At 41.2% G+C, this 18,566-nt stretch overlaps 1 protein-coding gene across 2 annotated transcripts in view; it reads right to left on the reverse strand.

Annotated features, from left to right (window-relative positions):
* The window catches only part of LOC105476512 (farnesyltransferase, CAAX box, subunit alpha), a 31,592-nt gene extending 13,359 nt beyond the window's left edge, over positions 1-18,233 (reverse strand). The window contains exons 1-5 of one of the 2 annotated variants that reach the window (XM_071068306.1): positions 17,763-18,233; positions 14,272-14,357; positions 9,125-9,239; positions 3,664-3,768; positions 1,416-1,542 (exon numbers count right to left, since the gene is read on the reverse strand). In XM_071068306.1, coding sequence (XP_070924407.1) covers positions 1,416-1,542; positions 3,664-3,768; positions 9,125-9,239; positions 14,272-14,357; positions 17,763-18,049 — 720 coding nt within the window. In that variant the 5' untranslated portion in view covers positions 18,050-18,233. Of the gene's footprint in view, positions 1-1,415; positions 1,543-3,663; positions 3,769-9,124; positions 9,240-14,271; positions 14,358-17,456; positions 17,682-17,762 lie in introns of those variants that run through there. The other variant, XM_011732482.3, reaches the window with a different exon arrangement.
* Between the last annotated feature and the right edge of the window lie 333 nt (positions 18,234-18,566).

Below are 18,566 nucleotides of genomic sequence, written 5' to 3' on the forward strand. Positions count from 1 at the left end.
GTGGCGGGCGCCTGTAGTCCCAGCTACTCAGGAGGCTGAGGCAGGAGAATGGCGCGAACCCAGGAGGCGGAGCTTGCGGTGAGCCGAGATCGCGCCACTGCACTCCAGCCTGGGCAACAGCGTGAGACTCCGTCTCAAAAAAAATAAATAAATAAAATTAAAAAAAAAATAAATAAATAGAAATGCATAAGCTACAACACAATTAAGGGATATTCTGGAATCCTTTCTCATAGGAATCTTTTATGATAATTTTAGTAAGAAGCATGTCAGTTAAGGGAGCTTTTCAAAAATACTGGTTATGTTCTATGTCTTAATCTACTGTGGTAGATGGAGAGAGCTGTATGTGTAAAATGTATGCCTTTATGTGATTAACTTTTTCAGAAATAAGTAAAAATATTGAATACCTTTAGAATACGTTATCCCTTCAATCAAATTTGGAAAAGTTTAAACATTTTCAAGTTTTAAATATTTGGTGAAATGCTCTTGGTCTAATGAACAGTGCAGAAAGTAGCAATTCCTGGAAAAAATTCACAGGAAACAATACTAGAACTGTTTAAAATAAATAAAATACCCAGAGTGGGAGTTACAACTATTCTATTCAGGATTTAGCAGAAAACTTTTGACATGTGGGTAGAAATAAAATTAAGTTTTTATTTAAGTTACTTTTATTAAAACTTAACTTTTATTGTTTTATTTAAGTTACTGTAAAATCATATTCCAAAGTTTATATATGAAAAAAACTTAATGTATATTATATATACCTGTTAGTTAAAATAATACATCTGTAGTAAAAATATGCTACTTTTTATACTCAATTTGCTAGCAAATATGATACAAATTCAATCTAAAAAATACTAAAAATGTACCATATCCAAAGAGATTATTAAGATTGGCTAACATGAAGGATGTCAGGTTTTAATTACCTTAATAATTCTTCCCTTTTTTTTTTTAATAGATGGGGTCTCACTCTGTTGCCGAGGGTAGAGTGCAGTGGTGTAATCATAGCTCACTGCAACCTCGAATTCTTGGGCTCAAGCAATCCTCCTGCCTCAGCCTCTCAAGCAGCTGTGAAAACAGGTGTGCACCACCATGCCTGGCTAAGTTTTCTATTTTTTGTAAAGACGGGGGTCTCACTTTGTTGCCCAGGCTGATCTCAAACTCCTGGCCTCACTCAATCCTCCTGCCTTGGCCTCCCAAAGTACTGGGATCACAGACATGAGCCACCAAACATGGCCAATAATTTTTAATTATTATACATTGTGTGCAATGATCTACATATGCGTGTGTTTTGGTTTACAAACAGACTTTAAGAGTAATTTAGTTCAAAAATAAAAAAAATAAAAAATAAAAAATAAAAAATAAAAAAAAATTAAAAAAATAAAAATCTGACAAACACTGTACAAGAAAGGCAATACCTGAATAACCCATTGTCGATGCTGCCAGGCATGATAATTCTTTGCATCCTGATTAAGAATATCAGCAATAAATTCAAGCTCCTGAGATGGATCTCTTAGCCATTCCACTAATACTCGCCTATGATGCCTAAAGCCCAGAGAAGAAGGGAGAGAAGTTTTGTGTTAATTTACCCAAGAACTAAAACATCAGCAGCACATGTTGTAAAGCTGATATGTAACAAACAAAAATTCATCTCTAATTCTCAACACTCTACTGGAGAGAAAAGGAACACACACACAAAAAAAATAGAAAAAAAATCAGATAGTTTATCTCAAACTACATCTGGTAGTATCTTTCGACAACCATGAAATTGTGTCAAAAAATTCAGAAACATTACTAGATTGTATAATGAGAGACAAGATAAAATGTGCTATTATTTTATTAAATATGTAAGTTTCTCTACTTAACAAACACCTATCAATTTTCCCTAAGTGCAAAGTGTCACCAAACAAGCAGCTTCTCAGTCTACAAATTAGTGGGCAGAACTGAATTCACTGCTACACCGGCAAGTAGCTATGACAAGTTGCAAGCTGTCAACAGAGGAGTTTCTGTACTAGGAAAACACTTAAGGCTTATTTTATATTGGGCTCCATTTTTTTCTTTGGCTGAAATATTTATAGAACTCTATTAGTGAAAATGTTCTAAACTTCACTATGGTAATGATTATACAGATCTGTATATATACTAAAAAACACTGAATTATATACTTTGAATGAGGGAATTATATGGTTAGTGAACTCTCTCTCAAAATGGATCTTTAAAAAATCTATTAGAGTATAACATTCATTCAACAAAAAGTGAGCAGAATAATAGGAAGAAAGGAAGGATTTAATGCTTAATGACTATTCTACATGCCTCGAAAATTTAAAAATTCGTCTTACAGATTAACACAAGATACTACCAAAAACAAAAGCCTAGACAGAAGGTTTCCAAATTTATTTTAGAAATCCTCCAAGTCAATGAACACTACCTGCATTTTATTTTTCCAGGTTGCTGGTGAGTTCAGTAATTTAGAAAGCTAAGAATCAGATCCTCCAGGATATCAAACTGAGGAAGAAAAAGTCCACGCTGATGTTCTCCGATTTAAGGAATTACAGGGCTTTATGTTACAGCATAAGTTTTCATAGTTACAAGTTAATAAAAGTGATTAGTTAACTGGGATACATAATTTGCATTACCTGTATTATACTGGTTATAAAACGAACAGAATGGACAACTAGAAATGTACAACAATTTAAAAACTGCTGGGCTTTCTGTAGCAGCTACTTTGAGTGGTTTTGTGTTTTATGACATAACAGTGGGTGATGAAGTGCTAATGACACTGTCTGCAGTATCCAGAAAAGAAAAACAATTTCTCTTTAGCAAAAACACGATGTAATCAAATACTAATGCCTGTGATGTCAGAATTTTATAGCTACAGATTTTTACAAAAAAGCACCTTAATTCCACAGGGTAAATAACTTTAGTGAGGGTATGACACTCTCCATTTAATCTCTTTTCTCATTAAACCAATTATTTTATAATGTAATTTCTTAGAAATACAACAATCTTGTAATCAAGAGGCTACAATGGTAAAGTTTTTAGTTTTTTAATTTTTTATTTATTTATTTTTTTTCAGACAGAGTCTCACTCAGTCACCCAGGCTGGAGTGCAGTGGTGTGATCTCAGCTCACTGCAACCTCCACCTCCCGGGTTAAAGTGGTTCTCCTGACTCAGCCTCCTGAGTAGCAGGGATTACAGGCGTGCCACCACACCTGGTTAAATTTTTGTATTTTTAGTAGAGACAGGGATTCACCATGTTGGCCAGGCTGGTCTTGAACTCCTGAACTAAAGTGATTCGCTCGCCTCAGCCTCCCAAACTGCTGGGATTACAGGCATGAGCCACTGCACCTGGCTAGAGTCGTAGTTTTTAAATAAAATTCTAGGCCAGGCAGGATGGCTCACACCTGTAATCCCAGCACTTTGGGAGGCTGAGGCTGGCAGATCACCTGAGGTCAGAAGTTCGAGACCAGCCTGGCCAACATGGCAAAACCCCATCTCCTCTAAAAATACAAAATTAGCCAGGTGTGGTGGCATGTGCCTGTAATCCCAGCTACCCAGGAGGCTGAAGCTGGAGAATCACTTGAACCTGGGAGGCAGAGGCTGCAGTGAGCCGAGATTACGCCACTGTACTCCAGCCTGGGAGACACGGCAAGACTCCAAACTTACCAAACTTGATAGTTTTTGGGCTGCTCCTCAATTATTGCAGTGATGTAGTTCATTTCCTCATGTAGATCCTTCTGAAGTGACTTTAAGAGAACTCTCCGGAAATGCCTAGGGCAAACATAAAACATCCAAAGTCGCATTATTCCACAGAAGTTGCCTAATAACAATGTCAAATACAGCTAAAAGTCAGCAATAGAGTTAGATAAATTTTTGTCAGGTAATCTGTATAATTTAACAATTATATAGGCCAGGCATAGTGGCTCATGCCTGTAATCCCAGCACTTTGGGAGGCCAAGGTGTGCGGATCACATGAGGTTGAGTTCAAGACCATCCTTGCCAATGTGGTGAAACGACGTCTCTACTAAAAATACAAAAAAAAATTAGCTGGGCATGGTGGTGCACGCCTGTAGTCCCAGTTGCTCGGTGAGGCTGAAGCAGGAGAATTGCCTGAACCCAGGAGGCAGAGGTTGCAGTGAGCCAAGATCACGCCACTGCACTCTAGCCTGGGCGACAGAGGGAGATTCCACCCCAAAAAAAAGAAAAAAAAAAATTTAACAATTTAACTGCTTGTGAGTGTCCAAATTCATACGACTATCTGGTCACTGGAAGAAATCAAGCCCTTTTAGTAAAAACAGTGAAAGGTGGCCGGGCACGGTGGCTCATGCCTGTAACCCCAGCACTTTGAGAGGCAGATTACCTGCGGTCAGGAGTTTGAGACCAGCCTAACCGACATGGAGAAACCCCGTCTCTACTAAAAATACAAAATTAGCTGGCAAGGTGGCGCATGCCTTTAATCCCAGCTACCTGGGAGGCTGAGGCAGGAGAATCACTTGAACCCAGAAGGTAGAGGCTGCGGTAAGCCGAGATCATGCCATTGCACTCCAGACCGGGCAACAAGAGCGAAACTCCGTCTCAAAAAGAAAAAAATAGTGAAAGGTAACAAGTATGAGATAGAAGAAAAGTAAATTTCTTATTCTTAAGTAATGGCAGACAACCAACTAAAATTATATTCAGGTACTACTCTGGTCACCAGTGTTCTATAACATGAGAATCAAAGACATTTCTTTCCCTATACAGTATACCTTGTTCGTGTAGATACATTATCCATATAAGAAATTAATTCTATTATACACATTAACAAAATATTTACTTTTAGAACCACCACAAAAATGCTACTTGTAAATGAAACAAGTTTGTCTTTAAATTCCCCATAGGTGGGGTTTAACCACCACCACCACCACCACACAATTTTCCTAAAGACGTCGTTAGTTCTGGTCTAGTTTTACTTCAAAATTTTTAACTCAATATATAGTAAGGGACATTCCAGGACCTAATTTTATTAGCTTTTAAAATGAACTACTCACTTTGGGAGGCCGAGGCAGCAGATCACTCGAGGTCAGGAGTTTGAGACCAGCCTGGCTAACATGGCAAAACCCCATCTCTACTAAAAATATAAAAATTAGCCTGTAATCCCAGCACTTTGGGAAGCCGAGGTGGGCAGATCACGAGGTCAGGAGATTGAGACCATCCTGGCTAACATGGTGAAACCCCATCTCTACTAAAAACACAAAAACATTAGCTGGGCTTGGTGGCAGGCACCTGTAGTCCCAGCTACTCGGGAGACTGAGGCAGGAGACTTGCTTGAACCCAGGAGTCAGAGGTTGTAGTGAGCAATGATTACACCACTGCACTCCAGCCTGGGTGACAGAGCGAGACTCCGTCTCAAAAAACAAACATGAACAAACAAAAATACAAAAATTAGCTGGGTATGGTGTCAGACACCTGTAATTCCAGCTATTTGCGACACTGCGGCACAAGAATCACTTGAACCCGGGAGGTGGAGGTTGCAGTGAGCCAAGATCATGTCACTGTACTCCAATGGGTAACAGCATGAGACTCCATCTCAAAAAAATTAATAGAAATAAAATAAAATAAAACGCTAAACAGGAGAGACAACAGTATTTCTCCCCATTATTATTCAAAAAAAAAAAAAAAAAAAAAAAAACAGTAGACTTTCCAGATGTAAATATAAGCCCTTGGCTTTTATCGGTAATTGATTCCAGGTATACTGCTTCTTTCAAAACAGCAATAAACTCACAGGAAATCTTTAAGTGTAATCTAAGTTCCAAAAATGATGAAACACACTGAGAATTCCAGTTAAACAGGGTAGATTAAGTAAACAAGTTTATTCTCACTCCCTAATAAAACCCCAGTAAAATGACAACAAAGGAATAAACCCACAAGAACAAAGAGAATCAGGGACAAAGACACCACGGCAACTGGAAAAGGTCAACGACACTATGGGAAGTGTAAGCAGATAGACAAGATTTAACTGACTAAAAAATAGAATAAGACTTTAAGAAAATTCCAGAAGTCAGAGGTATGACATATTTCCAAAACTGAGGGTCAAAAGTGGGACTAAAAGCAGTGGTAAGTCTATAGAAAGAGTCCTTGGTTGCCAAGACCGTTCCCACTACCCTGAGCAGAAGTGACATCCTGTCTTGGGCAGGAGACAAGTGGCTTTATTCTCTGGAAAAATCTGAAGCAGAATGGGTTACAAGGCACATTGGAAGGCAGGGTGAGTTAAAGGGTGGAAATAAGGACATTTAAAATGTTGATATACAAAGTTAGAAAAAAAAAAGTTTCTATTTCAAATTGCAACAGGATAAGATTTGCAAAAAAGCAAAAAGTTGATATCCTAAACAGTGAGACTCTCCTATCATCTTCCCCTGCCTAACCCCTCAGAACTATGGCAGTCAAATGTACATTACTGAGGCAATAAACCACTTAATACTCTTTGAGAGACACACTGTCCAAGAGAAAAGACTTAAATACTGACAAGTGAGATTTCACTACAACACAGCCACATCCCCCACTCAGTAACTTCACAGTGAAGCCCTCCAACTGATAAATCCTGCCACATACAAGGCTTCCAATCAGGATTTTTCCTGTCTCTCTCATACGCAAAAAGAGAAAATCAAAAATTACCAACCATTGAGAAAAATATTTATGTGAAAGAGAACAAAAGAGATGAAAAGATCTCACGTCCATGAAATTAAAAAAACAAAACACACACACACAATGCATTTTAAAAAAAATTCAGAGAACAAAAAAACAGCTCCCCCAAATTAAAACTGTATGCAGAATCTTTAAAAATCCATATAAGTTAGAAAATAAAATTGATGAAATATCTCAAAAGTCAATAAAAACATAAACAAATGAAAATAAGAAAAATCCAGGAGAAGGCCAGGCGTGGTGGCTCACGCCTGTAATTCCAGCACTTTGGGAGGCTGAGGTGGGCAGATGATGAGGTCGGGAGATCGAGACCATCCTGGCTAACACAGTGAAACTCCGTCTCTACTAAAAATACAAAAACAAAATTAGCTGGGCGTGGTGGCAGGTGCCTGTAGTTCCAGCTACTCGGAAGGCTGAGGCAGGAAAATGGCATGAACCCAGGAAGCAGAGCTTGCAGTGAGCCAAGATTGCGCCACTGCACTCCAGCCTGGGCGACAGATTGAAACTCCATCTCAAAAAAAAAAAAAAAAAATCCAGGAGATACAACATAGAACTAAAAGGCATTTCAGAAAAAGAAAACAGAGGAAAGAGAAGAAATTATCAGAAGAACACAGAAGAATCCCCAGAACATAAAGAGAAAAAGAAAAGTTTTAAACAAAGGAATGGAAATCTTCTCAAGCTGAAAAGCTAAGAGAAACAGAAAAAGAGTTTTAAAATGCTGAGTGAAAGAAATGTCCAATCTAGAATTTTATTACTAAAGTTGAAGGGAGACTAATGATTTTTAATTGTATAAATCTCAAAAATTATTTTCCATCCTTCTATTCAATGATATGCTCTATAAAATGAGAAAGTGAATCAAGAAAGAGAAAGGTATGGGATCTAGGACACAGGGGATCTAACACACAAATGAGCTGAAGACCAGCTATGTAGCATCCAACTGGTGAAGAGAAAAATGGAACTGAAGGATGACCTGTGTTCAACAGAAAAATGACACTTCACATATATCAGAGCATCTGGAAGACAAATTACTTACTGGTACAAAGAAAACAAAAATGACAGAGGGAATGTAATTACACTATTAAATGTGGGTCAGCAGCCGGGCACAGTGGCTCATGCCTGTAATCCCAACACTTTGGGAGGATGAGGCAGGTGGGATCACCTGAGGTCGGAAGGTCGAGACCAGCCTGAGTAACATGGTGAAACCCCATCTCTACTAAAAATACAAAATCAGACGGGTGTGGGGGCGCATGGCTGTAATCCCAGATACCTGGGAGGCTGAGGCAGGAGAACTGATTGAACCTGAAGGCGGAGGTTGCGGTGAGCCGAGATCACACCATTGCACTCCAACCTGGACAAAAAGAGTGAAACTCCGTCTCAAAAAAAAAAAAAAAATAGTGTGTCAGCATGGACATAAACTGAGTGTCCATTTGTGATGTAGGGAGGGTAGTGGAGAATGAACCATCTTTCACAGAACCATCTTTCACAGAAAGAATAATGTTTTAAAGGAAAAACATAAGCCGGGCACAGAAGTTCACGTCTGTAATCCCAGCACTTTGGAAGGCTCAGGTGGGTGGATCACAAGGTCAGGACATGGAGGCCAGCCTGACCAACATGGTGAAACCCCGTTTCTACTAAAAATACAAAAATTAGCCGGGCATGGTGGTGTGTGCCTGTAATCCCAGCTACTGGGGAGGCTGAGGCAGGAGAATCGGTTGAACCCTTGAGGCGCAAGTTGCAGTGAGCCAAGATCACGCCACTGCACTGCAGCCTGGGTGACAAATCAAGACTCCATCTCAAAAATAAAAATAAAAAATAAGATAAAATAAAATAAAATGAAATGAAAAAAATAAAAACAATTAAGCAAATTATCTAGAATATGGAGGTTAATTCAAGAAAAAAATCCCTAAGAGTTACCATCTCTGCAGAGTGGGACTGCAAGTGGGAGGGAATGGACTGGAGATCGCTACTTTTCACGAAGCTTAACTTTTAAACCCACACGCGAATTGCTATTTTGATACAAATTAAAGGCCAGGCGCAGTGGCTCACACCTGTAATCCAAACACTTTAGGAGGCTGCGGGGAGTGGATTACCTGAGGTCAGGATTTCAAGACCAGCTTGGCCAACATGGTGAAACCATGTCTCTACTAAAAATACAAAAAAAATTAGCCAGGCATGGTGGTGGGCGCCTGTAATCCCAGTTACTCAGAAGGCTGAGGGAGGAAACTCACTTGAACCCAGGAGGCAGAGGATGCAGTGGGCCAAGATTGCACCAATTGTACTCCAGCCTGGGCAACAAAAGTGAAACTCCCTCCCCCCTTCAAAAAAAAATAAAGTACAGTTTAAAAAAATTAAAGTACAGTTTAAAAAAAGAAAAGTGCAGTTTAAAAAAAGAAAAGCCACTTGAAGTAAAATATTTAAGCAGGGAATACTGATGATGTGTATTACTTACCACACTGTATAATTGGCCGCATTTAACTCAATAGCATCCCGGGTTAGCTTAAAAGCTCGTTCACTTCTTTCATCACGCTGCAGGACAGCTCGGAAGTAATCATAAACATCTCTAACTAGAGATAGAGCACACAACTACATTAGGATCATCTTACTTAAAATTATCACTATAATGTATAATGTCACTATACCTATAAAGATATTTTATTTGCCTGTGTATCATTTATACCAACAAGCAAAATAAAGAGTCAAGTGGCTGTGGCCCCACCCTGATAATGCCCTAGTGTCACAGCCACAAAAAGCATGGGCTATTTATGTATAACCGTATGCTTACTGCTTACGTGTGCGCATATGAGTTAATGCCAGATTCCAAATCTTCCATAGACCTTATGTATAAAAGGAAAATTAGGGGTGCATATATTCAAATATATTCATATACCTGTTTTTCTGACATTTTATTTTGATCTGAAAAATATGCCCACCCAAAGGCAGAAAACTCAAACAGTACAAAAAGGTTCACGCTAGATTTCCATTCCACTAAATTCCCAATCCTCCTCCCTAGAAGCAACCATTATTAACTCATTCTAGTGTATCCTTCCAAATATATTCTATGCATCTACAAGTATATAGCCTAATTCCATCCTTCATTTTTTATGCAAACGAGATCCCATCACATTCTGGGCTTTGCATTTTTCACTCATACATTATTAAAGATAATGTAAACTAGTATAAAAACTTCTACAACAAATAATTAAAATTTACATCCTCTTTGACCCAGTAATTCCAGCTCTAGAAAGTTCTCTCACAAATATACTCCCACATGTGTGCAAGTATCCAAGGATATTTATTGGGAGCACTGGGTTACATAAAAAACAAAAGACTGAGAGGCAGGCAGATCACTTGAACCCAGCAGTTTGAAATCAGCCTGGGCAACATAGTGAAACCCTGCCTCTACAAAAAAGTATAGAAATTAATCAGGTGTGGTGATCCAGGCCTGCAGTCACAGCTACTCGGGAGGCGGAGGTAGGAAGATCGCTTGAGCCTGGGAGGTCAAGGCTGCAGTGAGCCATGATCGCAAGCAACCAGCCTGGGTGACAGTGCAACACTGTCTCAAAAAAAAAAAAAATAAGCAACTGCCAGGTATGGTGGTCTGCACCTGTAATCTCAGCTACTCGAGAGGCTGAGGCAGGAGGACTGCTTGAGCCCAAGAGTTTGAGACCAGGCTGAGTAACATAGTAAGAGCCTGTCTCTGAAAAGAAAAAAACAGGAAGGGGTCACTTATAGCCAAGTAGAATATTAGATGTGGGTAATGTGAGGACCCACTACTTGCAATGGCATCTCAAGTGGGATGGATGTTGCAGCACTGATCCCTTGGCCTGTGGGGTCTGTCTGGGTAATGTCAGAACTGAATTAAATTGTAGGGCAACTAGTTGGTGTCTACAGAAAATTGCTTCGTGTGAAAATTCCAAACATTTGGTGTCAAAGTATTTTGACTACAGAGAAACAGTTTTTCCTTTTAGCCTATAATACTGAAAGTGAAAATATCGGATAAGAATATGAGCAATTACTCCTCTTCACAAAATTCTGAGTTATGCAAAGGTTACCTGGTTCTAATCACTATATTTAAAAAGTTGAATTTGAGCAGTGGCTCAGGCCTGTAATCTCAGCACCCTGGGAGGCCAAGGTGGGTGCATCACTTGAGGTCAGAAGCTCGAGACCAGCCTGACCAACATGGTGAAACCCCATCTCTACTAAAAATACAAAAATTAGCCAGGCGTGGTGGCACATGCCTGTAATCCCAGCTACTCAGGAGGCTGAAACATGAGAATCAATTGAAACTGGGAGATAGAGGTTGCAGTGAGGCGAGATCACACCATTGTACTCCAGCCTGGGCAACAAGAGCGAAACTCTGTCTCAAAAAACAAAAAGAACCAAGTTTCCAAATAATTTAAATTTAAAACAAAATGATAACATGTTAACTAGTATATAATATATATATATAAAATACATTATTTTACACGCACACACACACACACAAAACATACACACATACATATGCACACTGATAAAATAAACTGGGAGGCTATCAGGCTGGGATAGCTCCAAAGCCTCAGGTTCCTAGGTAAACAACCAAAATCCAATTCAATGTAAAAGGTAAAACAAAACAACATTATTCTTTTAATTCAAAAATTATAAACAACAGACCAGGTGGGATGGCTCACGCCTGTAATCCCAGCATTCTGGGAGGCCGAGGTGGGCGGATCACCTGAGGTCGGGAGTTCAAGACCAGCCTAACCAACATGGATAAACCACGTTTCTGCTAAAAATGCAAAACTAGCCAGGCATGGTGTAGCTACTCAGGAGGCTGAGGCAGGAGAATCACTTGAACACGGGAGGCGGAGGTTGCAGTGAGCCAAGATTGCGCCATTGCACTCTAGCCTGGGCAACGAGAGTGAAACTCTATCTCAACAACAACAACAAAAATATAAACAACATATTGTCATGCTTAAAGTTTCTAAAACTTTGACTTTTTTATTGTTTCTGAGATCTGTTCATGTTATAATAGATCTAAATCCTCTTAATGGTTATATAGTATTCAACTGTATGACAACGATACATTTTATCCATTTCTCCAAAAGATGGGCATAGCTTCCAATATCTTGCTTTTTAAAAAAAAAACGCTGCAAATTATAGTAGCTAACATATATAGTGCTTACTATGAACCAGAAAGTATTCTATTATTTTATGTGAATAATTTACTACATCTACAGTTACTATCAAGATCCTCATTTTATACAGGTGGAAACAAAGGCACATAGGCGTTAAATAACTTGTCCAAGATTACACAGTCAGTAAAATGTGAAGTTAGAATGTGAACCAGATGGTCTGTCTCCAAAGTCTGGGCTTTGCATTTTTCACTCATACATTATTAAAGATAGTGTAAACTAGTATAAAAACTTCTACAACAAATCATTAAAATTTACATCCTCTTTGACCCAGTAATTCCAGCTCTAGAAAGTTCTCTCACAAATATACTCCCATATGTTTAACCTCCTGTGCATATCTTCTCATGCCATGTGCCAGAATGAACCCAGAATATTAAATTAGAAGCAACACTGCTAGGTTGTAAGGTAAATGTATTTTCCAGTTTTAACAGATATACCAAACTGCTTTCCAAAACGGCTAAACATATGAAAACTCCCATATGAAATACATGGAGCTCTTCATATATCTTCATACCTAATATCATAAGACAGTTTTCATTTCTGCCACTTAAATCATGGATAGAAAATGGAATTCTCATTTTAACGTGTCATTCCTAATGATAAGGGATTCTTCCTCCTATTTTATTGGCCAATGGCATTTTCTTTTCTGTGAATTGCCAGTTCATACCCTTTGTCCATTTTTTCATTAAACTGTCTCCTTATCCTATTGTAGAAACGTCTTAGTTTTAATATGGATACTGTTCAAATGACGTATCTTCTTCCACACTGCTGCTTGCTTTTTAACTTGTTTGTGGTTTCTTCTGCTGTGTAAGTTTTAAATTGATATATCTGTCTATAAATGGTTGACAGGTTAAAACTTATCTTTTCCTTCAGGGTTTCTAACCATGGTGTATGTAAGAATTCACTATGTTATATATATACACATAGATATATATTTTTTTGAGAGAGAGTTTTGCTCGTTGCCCAGACTAGGGTGCAATGGCACCATCTTGGCTCATTGCAACCTCCACCTCTTGGGTTCAAGCGATTCTCCTGCCTCAGCCTCCCAAGTAGCTGGGGTACGGGTAGCCGCCACCACGCCCAGCTAATTTTTGTATTTTTAGTAGAGACAGTGTTTCACCATGTTGGCCAGGCTAGTCTCGAACTCCTGACCTTAGGTGATCTGCCTGCCTCGGCCTCCCAAAGTGCTGGGATTACAGGCGTAAGCCAACAAGCCTGGCCCAAAATGTTAATTTTATGCCTTGCAAAAAAGGTTATTAATTTATCCTCAATGGAAACATATGATTATATTAGTTTTCCCCAACATCTCTGTTATAAGTACTTATGAATCTGAAAAAGTTATGGTTTATATTTCTCCAATCACTAGTATGGTTAATATCTCTTCATAGATATTTCTATTTCGTGAACTGTCTCTTCACATGTAATATCTCTCAACGTATGAGAGTTTTGCATTTTCGTGCAGTTATATATTCTGACCTTTTCCTTAATCAATTCTGAGGTTTACAAAATGCCTAATAATACCTTCTTCGTCGTAAGAATGATAGGGATACAATTCTGCTTTTATCTAAGTGCACAGCCAACTGTTCCAACCATTATTTGATTAATCCACCCTTTTCATAAAGGTATAAAATGTCCTTTTTATCACATATTAAGCTTTCATAGAGTGAGGATCTATTTCTAGAGTCCTTACTTATCTATTTCTGTGCTACTTCCACTGAAGTTTAGTAATATATCTGCATACTTAATAAGGCAAACCTCTGCATCATTATTCTTTTTTAAACATTGTCATTTTATTATCAGAAAAAAACGCTTTTATAAAAGAATGATCTTAGTAAAGACTTAACTGAAAGAAATATGTATACATAAAATTACAAAACTATCATTCCATTTTATTCATTTTCCCTTTCCTAGAAGAACAATTAACATTTCCATGACCTTCAATTTACATTTCCACATTATAAAAGAATATTTTGTCAAAGAAAAAAATCTACTCATTTTAATATCAATAAATGTATTCCAACTGAGCCAAACACTTCACTGACAAAATATATTTTTAAATGCTGATGTTTCAGCAACCAAAGTTTATTCTAAAAACAGTAACTCATTTACATTGTGTGCTACATGCACAATCTCCCAGGCGGTGGAGTCTCCAGCAAAAAAAAGAAAACCACAATCACATAGTAGCTATTACCTATTATACTGTAACGTTTATTATTTAGAATATGTCCAGTCTTTGGGCAAAATAAAACTTTTAATCATAAAGATAAATCATACATAAAAAAACACACAAAATTAACTCATCTTAAGTCATTCAGATTTTTATTAGACAGAAATTTGTCATCTACCTTGCTACATAGTTGTGAATTCCAATTCTGCTACTAAGTGTAACTTACAGACCTTTTCCTAATATAAACAAACTTACATTTGTCACTATAAATGATCTGGACCACGGGACTGGGGCCATCATTCTGCGGCACTGGATCTATATCAGCCCATTCTGCTCTGTCCCTGAAAACAGACATTTCCCAACCAGTGGTTACATTCAAATACAGAAGAAAAAGAACTCTAGTGTTTTTAAAACTTACATTGACATTAGTAACTTACAGGGCTCATAATGCAATCATGGTTGGATTCTTCATGACAAAGTTTTGCCAACATGCTTTACATATTAAACTATTAAAGTAAAATTAAAACAAAAAACCCTCAGATGGGCCGGGCGCGGTGGCTCAAGCCTGTAATCCCAGCACTTTGGGAGGCCGAAACGGGCGGATCACGAGGTCAGGAGATCGAGACCATCCTGGCTAACACGGTGAAACCCCGTCTCTACTAAAAAAATACAAAAAACTAGCCGGGCGAGGTAGTGGGCGCTTGTAGTCCCAGCTACTCGGGAGGCTGAGGCAGGAGAATGGCGTGAACCGGGGAGGCGGAGCTTGCAGTGAGCTGAGATCCATCCAGCCACTGCACTCCAGCCTGGGCGACAGAGCGAGACTCCGTCTCAAAAAAAAAAAAAAACCCCTCAGATGAACAGTTAATCAACAGTTTTCAAATTTAAAGTTTTATAAGTTTTTGCAGCGAGTATACAGTTTTCTGATTTTTTCTTTTTTTTTTTTTTTTGAGACGGAGTCTCGCTCTGTCGCCCAGGCTGCAGTGCAGTGGCACGATCTCGGCTCACTGCAAGCTCCGCCTCCCGGGTTCACGCCATTCTCCTGCCTCAGCCTCCCGAGTAGCTGGGACTACAGGCGCCCACAACCGCGCCCGGCTAATTTTTTTTTTTTTTGTATTTTTAGTAGAGACGGGGTTTCACCGTGGTCTCGATCTCCTGACCTTGTGATCCGCCCCCCTCGGCCTCCCAAAGTGCTGGGATTACAGGCGTGAGCCACCGCGCCCGGCTTTTTTTTTTTTTTTTTTTGAGGAGTCTGGCTCTGTCACCCAGGCTGGAGTGCAGTGGTGTGATCTCGGCTCGCTGCAACCTCCGCCTCCAGGGTTCAACAGATTCTTCTGTCTCAGCCTCCCGAGTAGCCGGGACTACAGGCCTGCGCCACCACCCCCAGCTAATTTTTGTATTTTTAGTAGAGATGGGGTTTCACCATGTTGGCCAGGATGGTTTCAATAACTTAACCTGGTGATCCGCCCGCCTCGGCCTCCCAAAGTGCTAGGATTACAGGTATGAGCCACCATGCCCGGCCTCACAGTATTTTTAACTTAGAAATCAATCTAACTCATTGGTCTAATAAGATTCTTTGAGTCAGCATTTTTAAAACGTTTGAATAACAAAATACTAGGAATTGACATTTTAAGATAAAAATAAGCACTATTAATTTACTCAAGAGGTGGCGCAGGTGATCACTAATAAGAAAGCAGGCTCTGGAATCTGACAACTGCCTAAGTTGTAACACCGGGTCTAGCACTTACTAGCTGTGTGACCTTCAGAAAGTTACTTATTTGGGTCTCAGTTTCATCATTTATAAAATCAGGGCAATATTATTACCTACCAACCTTAGAAGGGTCTTTGGAGGATTAAATGAGGTAACAGACGTTAAGCGCTTAAAACATCCACAGCACCCAGGCGGCATTCAATGACTACTTAATAAGCAATGCTAAAATAACTGTATAGTGACAACAGTGAGTGCTTACAGAAATTTCTGTGAACTACCCAGTGTGACCAAATTTCTCTTAAACACTTTCACTTATATTCTTTTCATTTTTTTTTTCTTTTTTGAGACAGAGCTCTTGACCAGGCTGGGGTGCAATGGCGCAATCTCGGCTCACTGAAACCTCTGCCTCCTGGGTTCAAGTGATTCTCCTGCCTCAGCCTCCCAAGTAGCTGGAATTACAGGTGCCCGCCACCACGCCTGGCTAATTTTTGTACTTTTAGTAGAGACAGGATTTCACCATGTTGGCCAGGCTAGTCTGGAACTCCTCACCTTAGGTGATCCGCCCACCTCAGCCTCCCAAAGTGCTGGGATTACAGGCGTGAGACGCCTTTCACTTTTTATTTCTCTATAATGATCAGCTATTGACAGGAGATATTCTGTGGCATCCAATGCTAGAAACTGCGTCCATCATACAAAGAGAACTACAAGAGAAATCATGACCAAAGACGTGACACCTAGAGTCTGGGGGAATGGCCTGGGAAAAGTAATGCTGTCATTTAGTCACTAGGGAATCACACACAGTCATGTGAGAACCTGAGTATTTCACAATCCAGAGAGCCGACTTGAGGGTTATGGGGCTACCAATTTAAATCAATAAAACATTATCTTCAGTTAAAAAAAAAAAAATCTGGGTAGTGGCTTTTACGACTCATTCATAAAATCAAGGTAAACAAACCATCGAATGGGTTTACCTAGAACTACAGAAGTAAGACCTAAGGCGATTATCTCTGCAGGTTCACAGGGAATTAGGGAATCAGCATTACCATCTGAAAGCAAAGAACTGATGGAACTGGGCGTCAGCAAAGACGGGGTGATAGAGGCAAGAAAGTTACCGCAGTCCCCAGTACACATCACTTGTATTACCTACGAGGCGATGCAGGGAGGCTTAAGAGAGGTTCAGCAGCAAATCTCTTTTCAGCCTTTAGCCTGGCTGATACGAGGCGCTAAAATATGGATTGGATGAAAATGTCTCAGTGCTCCAAGCAGAGCCAGCCAAGGGAACGAGCCTCACATCTCGTTTTTAGGGTGAGCAAATCTGGCCCTGGTTTCCTGCCCGGCTACCAGAACTGCACCCTAGCCCTTGGGTATTCACTGGTTGTTAGCGGCACAGCGTTCTGGGGCCGTGAAAGAGAGCGGGAAATTTCTTGTATTTACGAATCGCGACATCTGAACAGCTGAACGAGTGCGGTCCAGGGTGCAGCAGTTTCCGCGTGGCTTAAAGCAGGAGGGAAGCCGAGACCTCACTGCTCCGCGTCCCCGCGGTCTCGCGCCGGCGCCGCCCTGGCAAGCGGCGACCTCCCGGCAGCAGCCCGGGCCCAGCGCCCGGCACCAGCCCACGCGGCGCGCGGGAACTTCGCCTGGGCGCGCTGGGGCCGGAAGCGCGCGCCGCGGGTCTTGGGGCTGCCGGGCCTCCAGGGAGCGCCCCGCGCCGCGGCCGCCGCGGGGGCGTTACCTGTACAGGACGTAGGAGGGCGAGTCCAGGCTCAGAAACCCGTCGTCCATGGGGGACGCCACGGCTTCCCCGGCCTCGGCCGCCATCTCTTCCTCGTGCTGCTGCTGAGGCGGCGGTGGGTGCGGCTGGGGCGGGGGCTGCTCCGGCTGCCCGGGCTCGCCGCCTTGCGCAGCCTCTCCGACCCCCTCGGTGGCCGCCATCTCGCCTGGGTCCGCAGCGGAGGTGGTGGCGGAGGCCCCGCCCCTCGGAGGCCCCGCCCCTCCCTTCCCCCTCTCGAGGCCACTTCCTGTTTTCTTGGTTTCCTACCATAGAGGTGCGGGCCAGAGAGTCCTGGTGGGCGGCCGGGATCTGGGTAGGAGGGTGCGGGTACTGGCTGAGTCGGCCGCGAGGGTGCGCGGCTCTCCCGAGGGCCCCCCAGGCTCCCACGCGTCTTCCCATCTGTCGCCGTTCCCGAGCTTTGCAGATGTCACTCGGACCGTGTTAGTGCTGTTAGCGGCCCCAGCAGGGAGTGCGATTCCTTCTTTGGAGGGAAGCCGCAACTGAGGGTGGCTGGCGGACACTGAGCACTCAGCCCTTTGCATCCATCTCAGCATTTTCAAAACGAAATATAAAGCCCTGGCGCAGTGATTCAAGCCTGATCCCAGCCGCTCGGAAGCCGCGGCGGGAGGATCGTGTGAGCCAGAGAGGTCGAGACCAGCCTGGGCAATCTAATGCGACCCCATCTCTATCAAAAATGCAAAAATTAACTGGGCGTCATGTGGGTGCCTGTGGTTCCAGCTACTCGGAAGGCTGAAGTGGGAGGATCACTTGAGCTGGGAGTTCAAGGCTGCAGTGAGCAGAGATCACCACTGCACTCCAGCCTGAGGGACAGAGACCCTGTCTCAAAACACACACCATTAGAAAAAGAAAGTAATTTTTGGTGAAGTTTTTGTTTGTATTTATATATGTTCGGATATAATGGTGTAAACCAAAAAATAAAATTCTGAACCCAAAACCAAACCATCTGAATAGACCCTTCTCTGCCAAGGGCATTCCAAAGTTAACCCGAAAAACTTGTTCAGGCCATGATGGAAGGGGGTGGGGGTGGGCCGTTAACATCAAGACCAACCT

Source organism: Macaca nemestrina, chromosome 8 (assembly GCF_043159975.1).
Source record: "Macaca nemestrina isolate mMacNem1 chromosome 8, mMacNem.hap1, whole genome shotgun sequence".
Lineage (NCBI taxonomy): Eukaryota > Metazoa > Chordata > Mammalia > Primates > Cercopithecidae > Macaca > Macaca nemestrina.